At 39.4% G+C, this 15,593-nt stretch overlaps 1 protein-coding gene across 3 annotated transcripts in view; it reads right to left on the reverse strand.

Annotated features, from left to right (window-relative positions):
• Nucleotides 1–15,587, reverse strand: part of EPB41L5 (erythrocyte membrane protein band 4.1 like 5) — a 56,195-nt gene extending 40,608 nt beyond the window's left edge. For 2 of the 3 annotated variants that reach the window (XM_018072604.2, XM_029959825.1), the window contains exons 1-3: nt 15,557–15,587; nt 5,818–5,922; nt 542–584 (exon numbers count right to left, since the gene is read on the reverse strand). In XM_018072604.2, coding sequence (XP_017928093.2) covers nt 542–584; nt 5,818–5,886 — 112 coding nt within the window. In that variant the 5' untranslated portion in view covers nt 5,887–5,922; nt 15,557–15,587. Of the gene's footprint in view, nt 1–541; nt 585–5,817; nt 5,924–15,556 lie in introns of those variants that run through there. The other variant, XM_029959826.1, reaches the window with a different exon arrangement.
• Nucleotides 15,588–15,593: the final 6 nt, after the last annotated feature.

Genomic DNA, 15,593 nt, shown 5'->3' on the forward strand with positions numbered 1-15,593 from the left:
TGACAGGAGGAATTTCTTTCTCAGTGCTTCCAAAACCTCTGTTGTATTAACACAGCACCACAAGTCCCTGAAGACTTCCCACAGTGCAGAGCAAGGAAACTGCTAAACAACAATCAGCCAATGCCACAGCTTACCCAAGCCACAGTACTGAAACAACCAGGCCACACTAAAGGCTTGTGCAGCAGGTAAGTACTTGGTGGACTGAACACAGATTCGGGCATTCAGGACTGCTCCAAGGGATGGAGGCTCCAAGACACATTTTCCTACAGTCAGGATAACAATCTCTAACACTAAAACATCTTCAGCTGTCTTGACTCCACTTTAACTATAATTAATGAGCCTATAACATGTTCAATTAAGGACATTAGAATAAAGCAATATGAGCTACAGAGGGAAGAGGTTAATAAACAATCAGGAGCACCATGAGGGGCTTTTGTCACTGGGTCTCATCACCCCTCACAGGACACTGCCCCCACCACCCATTCCAACTCTGTGCTTCCTGTACGTCAAGACCCCAAGAGAAAATGGAAAGGACACTTACTTTTAACTTGCTTTTTAATGCTTTTTGTGTTGTCCAGCCAATGCTGAAAAATAAATTAATTTCACTGAATTATCAATTAAGAATTCTCCCAGAAAGAACAAAAAAGGAAAGAAACCCCTATTTGTTAGTGAAGACAATCTTGGAATAACAAGTAGTTTGTTAAAACAATCTAATCCAAATCTTTCACAATTCACAGCTCTCTCTGTGCTCACTGAAGATTCTTTTGCTCAAAGTTTATAATGCAAAATGTCAGTTTTGAACAACATCCTGTAGTACCTTATTTAAAGTCAGTCCTCGAGAATGTGTTTTCTACTTAAAAGAAAAGAAAACCATTCTAACAAACCACTTCACTAAAATTTTCATCCTGCCCAAACAAACACTTAATTCACACGTTAGTAGGTCAGCCAGTGACAATGTGCAAGAGAGGCATAAATCATAGTTGGAGACTGGCACTCAGTTGTGTGCGATGTTTACTTGAGGCAGGAAGGGGAGAGACAAAATAAATATTGTTGGCTTCCAGGCATTTTCTTTAGATGACTCAAGTGCAGTAAAAGCAAAGCCATCTATGTCCCACCATTAGGCTCAGCTCTACCTAATTCTCAAAAATCTATTCACAAGTGACATTTTAGCAACTATCACGAGAGGATAGAAGTTACTGCCTCACCTACTAATGCTCATTATAAGCTATATACTACACATGAAGCAAAAATAATGGCCTCACTTCTACTGTGTACAACAGCATGAGAAAAAGAAGCTATAGATGGCAGATTGAGAGAAACACCTACACATATACACTATGCTTCCCAAAATAATTGTATAATATCACAGTGCTGGAGAGTTTACCCCAGAAGTAAAAGCTGGAAATCTAACACATGGCTAGTGGGAGAGATCTTCCCAATGCTGTGCATGGCCAACAGTTCCCTCCTCCAAAGAGGTGACTCAGTTAAACAGGAAACACGGCACCCTAATTCAACATAATTGCATTGACTCAACAGCCAGAGCAAACTGCCTAACACACCATGTCCTGCATAGTTCACCATGCCCAGGGAACATCACCTCATCTGATCAATCCCAAATGTCACCTTGCAACTAATACAGATAAATTATATACTTGGCAACACTCCTTTTTTTAAACTATGTGCCATGAAGTTCACAGAGGGCCCCATAGAGGACAGAAAAGCAACAGTAGTATGAAAAAGAACCGGTATTTTCAGGTTGCAATGCCAAGTGCAAACACATTCCTGTCTTCAGAACAGCCCTGCCTTCTGCAGAGAGTGTGTGAAGTCAGCCTGTAATACAGCTGGGATGTGCAGTGATTGCTCTATTAGCTGCAGATCAGAACAACTGAACCATCTGCTGCTGCTGTGCACACAGTTGAAAATGCTCTCATTACCTATTAAAACAAAGTGGCTACAGAAAGCTATCTGAAATGTATCTAATAAATTTTTTAAATAAAGTAGGAAGCTAAAGGGAGAATGAAGTAAATATTTACGTCTATTTTGCTTACACTATCAGGGAAATGAAGTCGAGTGATATTCTTCTCTTTCAGAAAATCATAACCTTTTATCCTATTCCATAAACTCTCTGTAAGAGACAGCCTGCTTACTCCTTCTTCCACCACAAAAATATACAAACTACCAACTTGGAGGCTTGCAGGTGATTTAGATGCAGGAATGACAAAGAGAGCCCTTTCCAGGCTCCAGGACAGGCTGTGCCCGCCTGTTTCATCTCCCTCCCGTTTTCTCTCATCTCCTCCACATTCCATGGGAAGGCAACCAAGAGGCCCACGACAGGCACCGATAGCACTTCATTCTGCTCGGCTCCTACCACTGCTGCTCACAGGAGCTCTGTCTGAATGGTGAGGGTGTGCATGGAAGAAGGGAAACAGAACTGATTTAAAATGGGGGTGGGGGTGAAACAAAAAAAAACAAACCACCAAACCAACACAAAAGTGAACAGACACAGACGTCAAGAAATTCGAGATTTATTCTAAGTGATTAAAATGGAATTCAAGTGGACCTGGCAAAAAAAGTTTACTTTTGATGAGAGTTTGCTCAGCACAGTCTACTGCTGAAATCCAGAGATAAAGTTTGCTAAACAGAAGGCAATACAAACAACAGACTGCACAGGGTACTGGAAGTCCTTACTAAAATAGTTTGCTGCTGCAGAAATTGAAAAGAAAAAATCACATTAAAAAAAAAAAATCAAAATCTCAACCCAGCAAGGATTTTCAAAAAGTTTGTGTAAATGAGGTTTGTTTAATAAGACAGTGAGGCTAAAACTGGTCCCATACTTTATGGAATTAATGGGTTCATACTTAGTGTAATGCTATGCAAATAATTTTCAGCATTAAGCACAACATCAAATAAAACTGCAAGAGTAACAAACCAATGTGTTCTAGAATTCGATTAGGAAAAGCAAGTACCTCATGCTTGCAACCTGTGGGTTTGCATTAGAAATTTGCTTGAATGTTCAGTGCCTCTTAAGCACTAGAATGCCTCTCAAGCATTGCTGGAGGAAAAGTCCAATAGCCCAACAAGTTACCAGGAATCTTCATCTTTTGTATCACTGGACATGCTGCACTGTTCACTGTAACTCAAATTAATCTGTTCCCCTGGCTGCCAGACCAAGTCTGATATATGGTGGATAACCTTGCAAACAGCTCTTTTTGCCATCTCCTGCCCATTACTTGGAAGAGGGAATCCATTCCTAACCATCAGACTACAAGAACACAGAAATCACAAGAAAACAACAATTCTTTCATTCAATTCAACTAACTGTTTCAAGAACTTCTTTAAAAAAGTTATTTGAATACTAAAATCCAAAAAGTCAGGAAGAGTTTATACTGTGTTCCCCCCAAGCCCCAGTGCATCATAAACTCAAACTAGTGACCACTTCAGTAGCAGAAAAGAAGAAAAAAAAAAAGCAATCCTTTAGTGTTCAAAATGGATCCATTGAAAACTCATTTGTAGTCAAGACAAGTGGGAAATTTCTCAAATTTTTGTTTAACTACATGTTGCTAGTTCATGTCAGCAAGTGTAACTAACTAGTTCAGTAATATACTTAGATTTAATGGGGTAGCAGAAAGACTAACTCCTTCGGAGCTAATGGACAATTCTGTCCACAGTAAGGACTTGATTCTTACACTGTTTATTTAACAGGTCTCCTGGATAATCTTTGACAAGTCACTTGATTAGTCTCTGTCTTTGTTTCCAGTTGCAGACTGGGTTTCTGCTAGAACTCGCCAGCTCCTCTTTGCAGGAATGGCTGCTATCGCAACAGTTCTTCGTTTCTCAAAGCAATTAATTATCTCTGGCTGTTGCATTCAGCTCTTCTGGCAAAATCCAGTCTTTTCTGCTTCGTTATACACAGTACATCATTAAGGTCCAGTTTAAACAGATTGTTATCTCTACTCTGCTGCTTTTCAGTCACAGATAGTTAAAAAAAGGAAGCAAACCAAGCTCGAAATCCCCTGTACCTGGTAGACTGTGCAGTATCAAATACTCAATCAGGTGCTGTCAGGACTGGAAGTAACAATTTGCTGGACAAAAGCAAGCCAACAGCCATTGCTGAGGCAGAAAAGATTAACTCTTGTTTCCCCATTTCAAGATGCAATGGCCTTATTTGCTAACATCAGTAGGAGAAAAACATTTATCATACAGATAGTTTCACCAGTTAAAACTAACCTACTCTATGAGATCCTAGAGATGTGGAAATACTTCAGAAGACAGGATACCTAAAACATACAGGTACAAAAAGATAAATGAATGGAGTCATTCACTATCAATACCCAACATCCTGGACTGCACAGGTTTAACAAAATTAACATGATTTTTATAAATATAAAATGGTGTGCAATGAGCTGTTTTCTCATTTCTATTGGTATGCATGGTTCTGAATGCCATCCCTCCACTACTGTAGTGGTCTTTTCCTCCTTAGTGTTAAATGTCTCTGTTCTGTAAGAGGTTTAAGACCAGTTTGCACTACTGGGAACTGCAGCCCAGCAACAGTTAATCCCACTAGCCATGAAGTTTGCTTCAGATCTTGATCACCAGTGATCTTCTCTGAAGAGAATGTTCTCTACAATTACAAGCTAAATATAAAATCTGATTGCTTCTTTGAAAAGAAGCCACCAGGTTATAAATGTGTTTTGGGGCAGGGTACTGTGTCCAAAGCTTCTTTCAAAGATTCAAGTTTGTGGAGTTTTCTGCCATTGTACAAAGCTGTAACACTTATGAGATCACCTTCAAATTGTTCTGGACATGGACCTTCACATAAGTAAAGGAATATAAGTCCTCCATTTTCTATGCTGACCTTGTACAATTCAGATGTTTGGCTCAGCAGAAACCGCCTGTGCTTCCCCTTTGCCATCCTAATCATGAAATAATTCTGAAGTGTCTTTGAAAAACAGAAAATGTTAGGTCATAGATCTAACAAATAAGATTGACATATACAGTATGAAAACTCAGATCTCATTCTACCTGGGGGTGCTGGGCTAAGTGAATACAGGCTTAAGTTATAGGGATGCAGGACAGAGAAAAAACCACTCCTTGCCTAACAGCTCACTTAACTTGGAGCTATCCTTGTGGGCAGGATTAAGTACTTGGCTCTAAGAAGAACCTATATAAAACTGCACAGCCCCCAGGTGAAAGAACTGTGGTTGTTTCTGACAAACAATGCTCTGCTTCTGTTGTCAAAACCCTTCACATTTTTACAAACACAATAAAACACAATCAAATGAGGGCTTGGAAGAACCCTCTACTCAAACTGTCTGGTACATACAAACACACCTATATCCTCCCAACAGTTTCTAGCTGTAGGTCTGAGTAACAACTAATTTGAACAAATCAAAAGTATTCCCCTCCTGCAAGCAAACATTAACAAGATGACTTTTGCTGACGAGAACGTTGATGGCATTGGCAAAGGAAACCTTTCTCCACTCTGTAGAACAACAAAGGGCCAAGCATCTAGTTCTGCCCCTTTCTCTCTGCATCAGCAGCACCACGAGTTTCTAGAAGATGCCAGGCTCTGGGGTCCTGCTGGACCAGCCTGCCCAGTGACAACAAAAACACGCGAAAGACAAGAAAGGAAGAGACAAGAGCATTGTACTTTGTTAGTGCTGAAGGTGGAATTAAACTCAGGGACACTGAAACTAACACACCATGAAGCTTCTGCACAAAACTTAACTTGCAAAAGGTAGCTTTCTTATAGGATTTCTGTCAATATTAAGATTTAACTTTTAGACTGTTGCTTAAACAAAGAGCATTGCTACTCACCGCCACTTGTGCAGAATCCATGAACCTTAATCCAAAGTAGTCGCTTTCTATAAGGTCCAGATGATACATGATCTGTTCAAACAGCAGCTGGCCTTTGGCTTTTTTCTGAAAATATAAAAGGTTTCAGTACTCATCAGGCAGGTTTATTGTGGTATCTACCTTCTTCTAGATATACTTTCTATTCTAATTCCAGTAGTAGGAGAATCACAAAATTTAGCTTCTGAAAATACAATATGGACCTTTTTTCCCCCTCATATTTTTTGATGGTTGTTTTTCTTAAAGGCAAATGTACACCCCACAGGAAGCACAAGAGTGTTAAAATACCATTTTATCATTTTCCCCTCTTAGGATCTCCTTACTCACTGAAATTCAACAGAACTGGAAACACTGCTAGTACAATTGCAATAACTAATGCACTGGAAAATTTTCAGAGCCAAGTACAGGAAATTGCTTATGAATTTACTACTGTTTGATATCTAGGCAATTCACCAGTTTTGAAGCAGGTAGCAAAGCCTATTGAATTAGGATATAGCATTCCATTAGCAAGTGCTTTTAACAGCTACCAGGAAATAGTTTGGGGCAAGCAACTTGAACAAATACTACTTAGATAACACATTTACAAAACTAAGTTCATAAAACTCACTTCTAGGTACAAAAAGCCACCACATATGCTCATACATAGTTTATGAAAAAACTTAGCCCTGGCCCCCAAGGAAACATCATTTTTACAGTGATGATCTAAAAAATTAAGCAGTTCTTTTTAAAGAAAAGGCATATAAGTAGCACCGAGAAGTTTCTGCACAGTATGCATTTTTCATGCTATGAACTCTTTTATAGCAATAAACAGAAAAAATAGTTTAACAGTTATACCTAAGATGTCTAAATGTAATAAAACACATTAATAAATTAGTAAGTTGGAGTACAAGTCATGGTGTTGAAAAGAAATATTTTTAAATGCAAAGAAATGCAGAAAGAATTTAGGCTTACTCTGCAAGAAGCTTAAGGATACCTTTATTTCCATAATGCTATCATCTTGCAATCTTTTTATCCCAATATTTATACATTCACAACTTGAGAAATGGGCTTACTTTCTAAGCATATTTTTAGTGAGCAACTAATTAGCAGATTTAGTCCAACTCTTAAAATTCTGGGTCAGCCAAATTCATATTCTCAGAAATAATCAGGTTTAATCAGCAAGTAATATCTAAGTAAGTAAAGTTGCATGTGTAATTTTTGCCACCTTCCTCTACCCTGATCTTCAAACATTTTATATTTAGCTTTGCAATCCTAATCACTGGTTTACTTCATACTAATACAAATGAAATAAATTCAGCACTTGCCACAGTAACACTGTTTTGCATGAAGCTCTCTGCACCTTGTTTAAAACTAGGGGAAAATCTGCTCTTATTGAGCAGAATGTTTTAGATCCTTCTCAATTCCTCAACAGGTCATCTTTTAAAACTGTAATTAACCAGCTATCTCAGCCAAATTCCCTGTTGGTGACAGGAGCACTTTGACTCAAGCCTGGAATACTGCACATACCATCTCAGACTACCAACAACTAGAACCAAATTTCTGTAGCATCAAGTTAGTTTCACAGTGTGTTCACCATTTCGGTCATCTCAGCAGAGGACTCGAAGACTAAGTGGATCCAGAATAACTAATGTGGGAGAAAGTCCCTGAAGCAGTGCATCGGCTGTGGAAAGATTTGCAAGGCTACTTGTTTTCTGACTTAAATCACCAGGGCTGTCAACATGGAGTTCATTATGTACTACTCTGCATGTGAACTAAATCATCACCAACTGTATTTGGTGCAAGTCAGCAAAAGTGTCACACATTCTTTACTTACTGCAGTCTCTCCTCCTTATATTTAAACAAACGGCAGGCAAAAATATTATTGATTTGTAACCAGTCAATTTTTAGGAATCAAAATTAGTTTCTTTGTATTCAATGAAACTGCGACATCAAGTGTTTTTAAAAAGCTACACTACAAAAAGACACATTTTCTTGTGAAAAATTGCCCTAATTTTTAACGGCAACATTCCATTTAAGTGACACTTATCCTGCCGCTAACCCCACGTGCTCCCCCCCCTCCTTTCTTTTCCTTGCAGCAGAGCTCAGGTTACTCTCAAAGGACAAATATTTTCAAACTGCTTAATGGTTATCGATGAACTATTAACGACTCCACTCACAAACAGTCCAGTCAGTGGCTGGTCCTCCCTTCTGGGCACAGATTAAACTCCTCACGGGTTTACAATTCAGTAAAACCTGACTACTTGATTTACACGCTTTGCTATTCTCTGTAGGAAGCAACAGTAACCACTTCACAACAACAGGAAAACTTCAATAAAATATATCATATATATATATAAGGCTATATATCTAGTGGTTTTGCCACACTGTGGAATGAGATAAAAGCATCTTCTGATTACTTTGGTATGAATCGCATGGCCCCCGCCCCCCTTCCCCGAATGAAAGGGATGCTCCCAACTACGTCCTAATGACACCTCCTGCTGTTCTTAATAACTGCAATTGCTGGCTGAGTAGGTGTTACAAAGGCCGGGCTTAACCCCGGTAACTCAGCACTGAGGTTGAGTGTTCACCCTGGAGCGCTGGTTTGTCCCTTCGTTGCCGGGATAAGGTGACTTGGAGACATCCACCTCGACTCAGGCACCTCAGTCACTGCCTTAAACTTGAAGAGCAGCATTTATACTCTCCTCTCACAACCTGCCTCACTGATGTAAAAGCCATTTTCAGCACTAGAGCAGCCAATACAGACCACCACTGGTGAAGGAACACGGGCTTACAGCAGCTGGGCATGAGAGCTTGTGCTGGGTGGGCACCAGCTGAACAGCTCACTTCTTAAGGTTTTTATTAGGTTTTTAATCACAGAGAACTCTTTTTTTCTAAAACTTGAAAAAAACAAACAAACAACAACAAACCAACCAAAACGCCCACCTAGTTAATTTACTAACTAAAATGCTTATCAGAAAAGGATTTTCTCCTACTTATTTCTTTTCTTTGTGAAGAAATGGAAGTCCCTATATAAGACAAACTGAAAAAAAGAGATCAATAGACATTACCTTCATGGTGACTTAGTATCCCTTGTGGTTTTGGAGCATTCCTTTCATTCAGAAGATTTCTTTAAATGATTAAGTTAATATTTCTTATTAACAGTAGCAGCCATTGCATCCAGTAGCTGTCGAATAGCAAAACCCTCCCTTCCTAGTTTTTGTCAACTTATCAGGAGGGTTACCATTCATATGCATACCAGTTTCCTTAGAAATACCCTGTTTACACACACCCAGGGCAGAGATGGATCCCCACTCAGAATTTACAGCTACTCAGTTGCTAGGATGTCACCTCCGCATGTTTGCAGACCAGAGCAGTGCGGAAGCAGCAGATGAGCCTCTCCACTTTTTAAAGGAAGTAAATCCCCTTCTCCCAAACAACATGTTTCGGGAAAAAAAAAAAAAAACATGAGAAAGCTCCAACAGTGAACTTTAAAGGAAAAAGATTTCATCTCAATATCATGCAAACGGTGTCTATAGTTAACACCATTAAGGTTTGCTGGAGAACTGGAGGGTCAAAATCCCTTATCTTTACAAAGGCAGTGTTAGAAGTACACATTATTTGTATCACCCTGATCTTCTTAGGGCTTTAAGCACTGACCTACAAATGGAGCTGCTCCTCTCCTCAAACTCCAAGCACTAGTCTTTCAAATAACTTTTCCAAACTCCCCAGCCAATTTTCTCCTTCATCTAAAGATGCCACTGGCAGCAAAACAGCAGTTCTGCTTCTCTCTCTGGTTTATCTCCCATCTTTGACAACATGTGCCATATACTCTTGTGAATATAAAGCCTTGCAGCCTGAAGGCTGCAGAGAATTTCTACCTCCAGAGACACAGCTTATCAATTCTTCTGTTTACTCAACCTCTCACAAATACAGAAAGATAATCATTTGTGATTAAACATTTTATTCTGTTATTCTCCGGAGAAAGAAAAAGGCATTTCTCAAAAATCTTTATAAAGAATTGATTTCAATACCCATCATTACTGTCCATTTATTAGAGTGCTATGTAGAAGGATTTTAATGTACTGTGCTCAGTCTTATTGAACCTATTACATAAAAAGACAAAGACTCAAAACATTCATACTTGTCAGTTTGTTTTGTGGAAGTCTCTGTTTCATCTCCCTGAAAGTTTATATCTTCCAGCTGATTTACCCCATTTTTGAATTCTTTCTGATACAGAATATACCCAAACTGCTCGCCCAGCATTAGGGTTTAAATGCCTCCCTGCAGTATATTCTCAAACATTTCAGTTTTACTTGGTGTTCCACCTGCAGGTTTCTCAGGAGCACTCTGATTAAGAGCATTCCAGAGCCTCAAGTCCTTGAGCTCTTTTGCAGGGGCAATTCAGCAGGAAAGCAGGGCTTCAGACAAAATTCACTGTTACACTGTTGAGTTAAGAATGCTGAACCTTGAGGCAACTACACTGGCCTGCAGCACCATCCCCAGAAACACTCTGGCAGCACACTGCAGGCCAAACGATTCACTCTGGTAGCAACCACAGCTTGCTTCCAGCTGCTCCCTTCCTCGGATCACAGCAAGGCTGAAATGCTCACCTGCCACTAACCCCAAAAGCCTGGACTCCCAGCAGGACCCGGGGCAGGCAGCCTGTGACTCTGCAGCTGCTCACATGTGCTCAAACAACTCAGCGAGTCCTGCCTATGTCTTACACTCAGTCTCACTGTGCATTTAAATCTGGCAGCCCAGGAAGCAAGGGATCACCCTGCACTACAGCTGGAGCCCCTCACAGCACACAGATGGCACCTCTGCTTCAGAACACTCGGCTCAGGACTGATTTGTCCAGGTTCAGTTCCCTAAAGGCCTTTCAGTAGTTTAAGCAAACCCTCAAAAGCACATCAATAGTTTCAGACAAAAGACCACATGGGAAAAAAGTTTTAATCCAAAGCTTTATAGCCTTAACACACACATAGGGGCATGTTCAAATATTTGTGTCCTTACTACGTCTGTCTGCTGAGCTTTATTTTGAAAATTTAAAAGCCACCCTTGAACACTCAGAGTACTCATTTTATTTGATGACTGATTTTCCAACATTTTTAGTAGTATTAGATTTTCTTGTTAATCAGCATCTGTGCGACAAACAGCATTATGTATTTCATATTTACAGCTTCAAATATTCATCAAGTGGTCGTAAGTATTCAAAAAGCTCTTTAGAAAAACAGAGTGGATTACTGAGTAAAATCAAGTATCATAATACATCTCTGATCTTGTAGTCAGATCAACACAGATCATCTCTCTCCAAACAAAAAGCCATTGGCACTCATTAATGATTTTTGCTTCCCAGATAGATTTCTTTTTTTAAAATAATCACTACAAATACAGACCTTTTTTATCTTATTCCGTACTCCACAACTCTAAACAGCTCATTTCCACTCTTCCAGAGAGCTCTTGGATTGGTTTGTACAAGACCTTGTTTTAATGATACTTCATTATAATAAGGACAAAAACATCTCGTTTTGCAATCTCCATATCAAATTTCACGCATGCATAAGTAAGGAACATTCCAAGATGAAAAGCTACTCAGGGAGCATCCATTCTCATAATTCGTGTCTTTCATCTTATACCACTAAGAAGCTTTTACCTAAAACTTAGGTTGCACTTGCAGAAACTGGAATACAATTAACATTCTATTATCCATGAGATTATGTAAATTGTGGGTTAAGCAGGGTCAGCTTCTTTTACCGAAACACCCCTGGCTTCCACAAAGTACAGTGCTGCTTCTACAAGACCCTGTACTTACTATCCGTCACTATCGTAAGCTGACCTTGTTTCTCCACAGAAAGCAATCCACTAATTTTAAAAAAGGTGCATATTCCAAGTGTATGTATTTATTTATGTTACCTTTTCTCCTCTCTATCTACGTTATCTTTTCCCTCTCCAAATTAGTGTTATGAATAGCATAGAATTGACTATCTCTACAACAAATACTCAGTCTTAAGATATTTTGATTTAAAAATCCTCTGGAGATCTCTAGTACTCAAAACAGAACTTTATTTGAAATTCTTAACAAACATTTTTGTTCCCAAGTATTTCACAAGCTGTCAGTGACCCCAGTGAAAAACAGCTTTCAAGGAAAAACACTGCTACGAGCTTCCCCCCTAACCTGTCTTTCCCCACAAACCATGACCACCAGAATAACCAGTATTCCAGAGGCTGAGGGGTTTCCCTGGGAGACCAGATTGGTATGACTAAGCTGATGGACTCTTCAGGTGGCAAACCAGGGCTGTCCATGGCTTTTGAATTTTGGGAATTCCAGAGGTTCAGTGGGGAAAGATGAGTTTAGTTTCACATGGGAACAGGATTAACAGTAAGATAAGGGATGTCAGCAAACGAGTTCTTGTCCTCTCACCACTCATATCACTCAGCAAACATTCCACCCAAGGATCTTAAAAAATTTGAAGAAAAAGCATAACCCAACTTTTATCCAAGTTGAACAAGGCAAATTAACAGTAAAGCAGAATGTATAATGAACATCAACAGCAGCAGTTACAACCAGCATCTTTTGTATACAAACTTTTTCTAGATTAACAAAATAATAAGCTTCTTAGTGTTTCACTAAGCAGATAATTCTGTCAAAATCACTGAATGCATTTGGACAAACATAAAGCTTCAAAAGAGTGGTAACAGATGAGGAAAATTACCAGGTCAAAACACAACTTTACATCTGAGAGGAAGGTGTGGGAAAAAACCTGACACCTTTCGATCTGCCCCAAAAGAACACTGATAACTGGTGTGAAGTTCATGCCTCCCACTTTGAACATACCAAAGTGTCAGTAAATAGTATACATGACACTGATATTCTTCAGTCTTTGACACGGCTATGAAATGAGTAGATTCTTAAAAAGAACCCAGTCTATGCGTTGTGTACAACTGTGGCTTTGATGAACGGTTCAAGTCAGGCAGTTTTGTAATTAAAAACAACAGAAGAAATAGAAAAGCAGACAGATTAAGTGGTTTGACAGACACCAGAGATAAGATCAGTGGACAAAAAGCAGAGTTACTGCTCAAATCCTGGCTCAGTGTTTAATAAATTAAATCTCAAATGCATCCTTTACAATGTGTCCCTTCTGTCTCATTGTCAATATTCGTAAATCATCAGTCTTTGGTGCTTAAAAACTCTGAAGTGTGTTTGCCTTAAGTGTTCCTTGTGGTCGGGTTCTTTTTCCTTGTCTTTTTTTTTTTCTAATTTAAACAGAAATTCAGCAATCTCAGATTCAATCATATGAATTGAATACTCTTCTCAGTAGCAAATTGACTGTAAGGATACAGCTCAAGAGCATTTTAAGCAATCTTAAGCCTGGTATCACCTCTAAATGCTTCCTCACCACATTTGGGGAGGCACATGGGGAACCAGATTGCAGAATCACTCCAGCTGGAAACTAACATAACAAAATTATACCGATTATTTTCAGCCACAGCATTTTCTTGACTTAGCTTACTGCCTGGCTGCCAAAAAACTGTTTCTTCTGCCAAGGGGTACACGAAAACAAGGACAAACGCAATAACGAAAGCAACATCTCTTCTTCCTGTGGCAGCAACAACTTATGCCACTGTAAAGTATCTGCGTAGCCATGGATTTAAAAAGGTATGGCACTCATTCCTGCCAAGGCAACTCTTTCCCTGGCTGTGAACTAACCTGTTTGCTAAGTGACTCATTCTTAGGAAAAACTTTGTTATTTATTTTTTTTTAATAAAACAACTTCACAGCACTTAGGTAGACAATGGGAGTGTGCACAACTGAACTGGCAGACCAGAGAGCACCTCTTTGAGATAAAGAGCTCATTTTAAAGCAAATCTACTGCCAACAGAGTAGCAGAACCAGTCTTGGAAAAGGTCGTAGTTCAAAGAGGACAAAGATTCCCAAAGAAAGTTTTTTTAAAAGAAAAAATATATATACACGTGTATTTTTAATTTAAGCTTTAGATTTTGGAAAGCAATGTTGTTTTGCCAAGATTTTGTACCCCACACTTCATCCCCTGTTCCCCTACCTTTTCTTGCTTTCCTCTTTAAGAGTCAACCCCAAAATATGAACGATGCACGTGGAGAAACAAGAGTAAACACTTTAAGGAATCTGAAATTAAACATTTAATCTACTTTTATTTTAATCACCAAAGAAACTGGTACATATCAGTCACTGACGATGCACTGCAACTACAGCATCTGGCTACATTGATTTAGCATATTTGGTACTGTTACTCATAACTTAGATTTCCACAGTCAAGGTTTTATATTGGTGTATAAAAGAAAAAGCAAAAGTGAAAAAAGTTTCCTGTAGAAATAAATAGTTGCTATTACACCCTGGTCTATATTTTATAGTCCAGGTGGCAGGTCGTGACACCTCTTCGGGTTCAATTTACGCTCCTCAAAGCCTTAGAAATGTTGTTAGAGCCGCCAGGAATTTGCCTACAGAGCCAACTCCAGCTCCAAAGATTACTGCTCTGATTATGTAAAGACACCAATTTAAACTTGAGTACTTTTTAAATGTTAACTCTTGCTATAAAGTGTTTGTGGGCATTCCTGGCCTCAAATCAAACATCCTAGGCACTAAGCACCACTGGATATGTTCATTACATTGCTTCAGAGATGTACAAATTAGTTTTACTGCCCTCTATAAACACCTATCTCTATAGTCATTTTGCAAATAAAGATGCCAAAGGGTTTCTCTAACTCTAGATTACTTGGGGTTCTGGATATCACAAGAGTAATTTCTGCTCACTACATCAAAAAGTTGACTTCCTCACACTACCCAAACACTCCAGAATTGCACTTAAAATAAGAAAGAGAAGAAAGAAAAGCCATTTCAAGACTGCCTGTTCCACATGTTCTTTCTAGTCAGCAGTTCCAACACCAGCACCCCTGTGACTGCAGCCAAAATCCCATGGAACTAGTCAGGTCTCGCAGATCCACAGTTTCCTAAATTCCTAATGCTCAGCTCTTGGAGCTCAAAACAACTCACTAACAACTATAACACACGGTAATGGAAAAACAGAGCACATGGCTTCTGTTGTTACTGCTCATCCTGTTGGCCAAAACCAGGTATATAATTAGGTAAGCAGAACAGGCACGTGCATATTAAAGAAGCTTTAGAAATGTAAAATAGTGGCTAACACCTCACTCCCAATAAAACACTGTGCTATGAGACAATCCCTGCTTTATAATCTGCCCGGAGGAGGGGAAGGAAGTAGATTTTTTCCTGTTCCCCTCCCCTCTCAAGTTAGAGTTAAAAACTGCATCCATCTCTGACACAGAACCAAGACAAACAAAAGCCACACAGAAATTACTGCTCATACTTCTGCTCATCCCTGCTCTTCAACAGTTACACCAAGAGATTTACCCTCCTTCTCAAGATAGATAGCTCACCAAAAAGAAAATCCAATTCATCCCACGTTACTCTCTCTGAGTTAAGCCTTGGCACAACAACTACATTAACACACTAGAAAGCGTTCAAAGGCTCGAAGGCATGTAACAAAACACTCTAGTTTCAGTGAATGATAAGGTTAACTATTCTCTCAGCACCTTTTAACGACCAGTAACTTGGCGAACACCAAGCCTGCAACGGCAAATAGCTGTGCTGTTTGTGCAGACAGCGAACACCACAATCACACTGACACAAGCCAACTGTATTTAACAAACAAACTCGCATCGCTCGTACCGGCAGGTCCACGCTGACGTCCGTCCCGTCCAGCAGC

The sequence above is a fragment of the Manacus vitellinus genome, unplaced genomic scaffold (assembly GCF_001715985.3).
Source record: "Manacus vitellinus isolate BGI_N305 unplaced genomic scaffold, ASM171598v3 scaffold_22_pilon, whole genome shotgun sequence".
NCBI classification, from domain to species: Eukaryota; Metazoa; Chordata; class Aves; order Passeriformes; family Pipridae; genus Manacus; species Manacus vitellinus.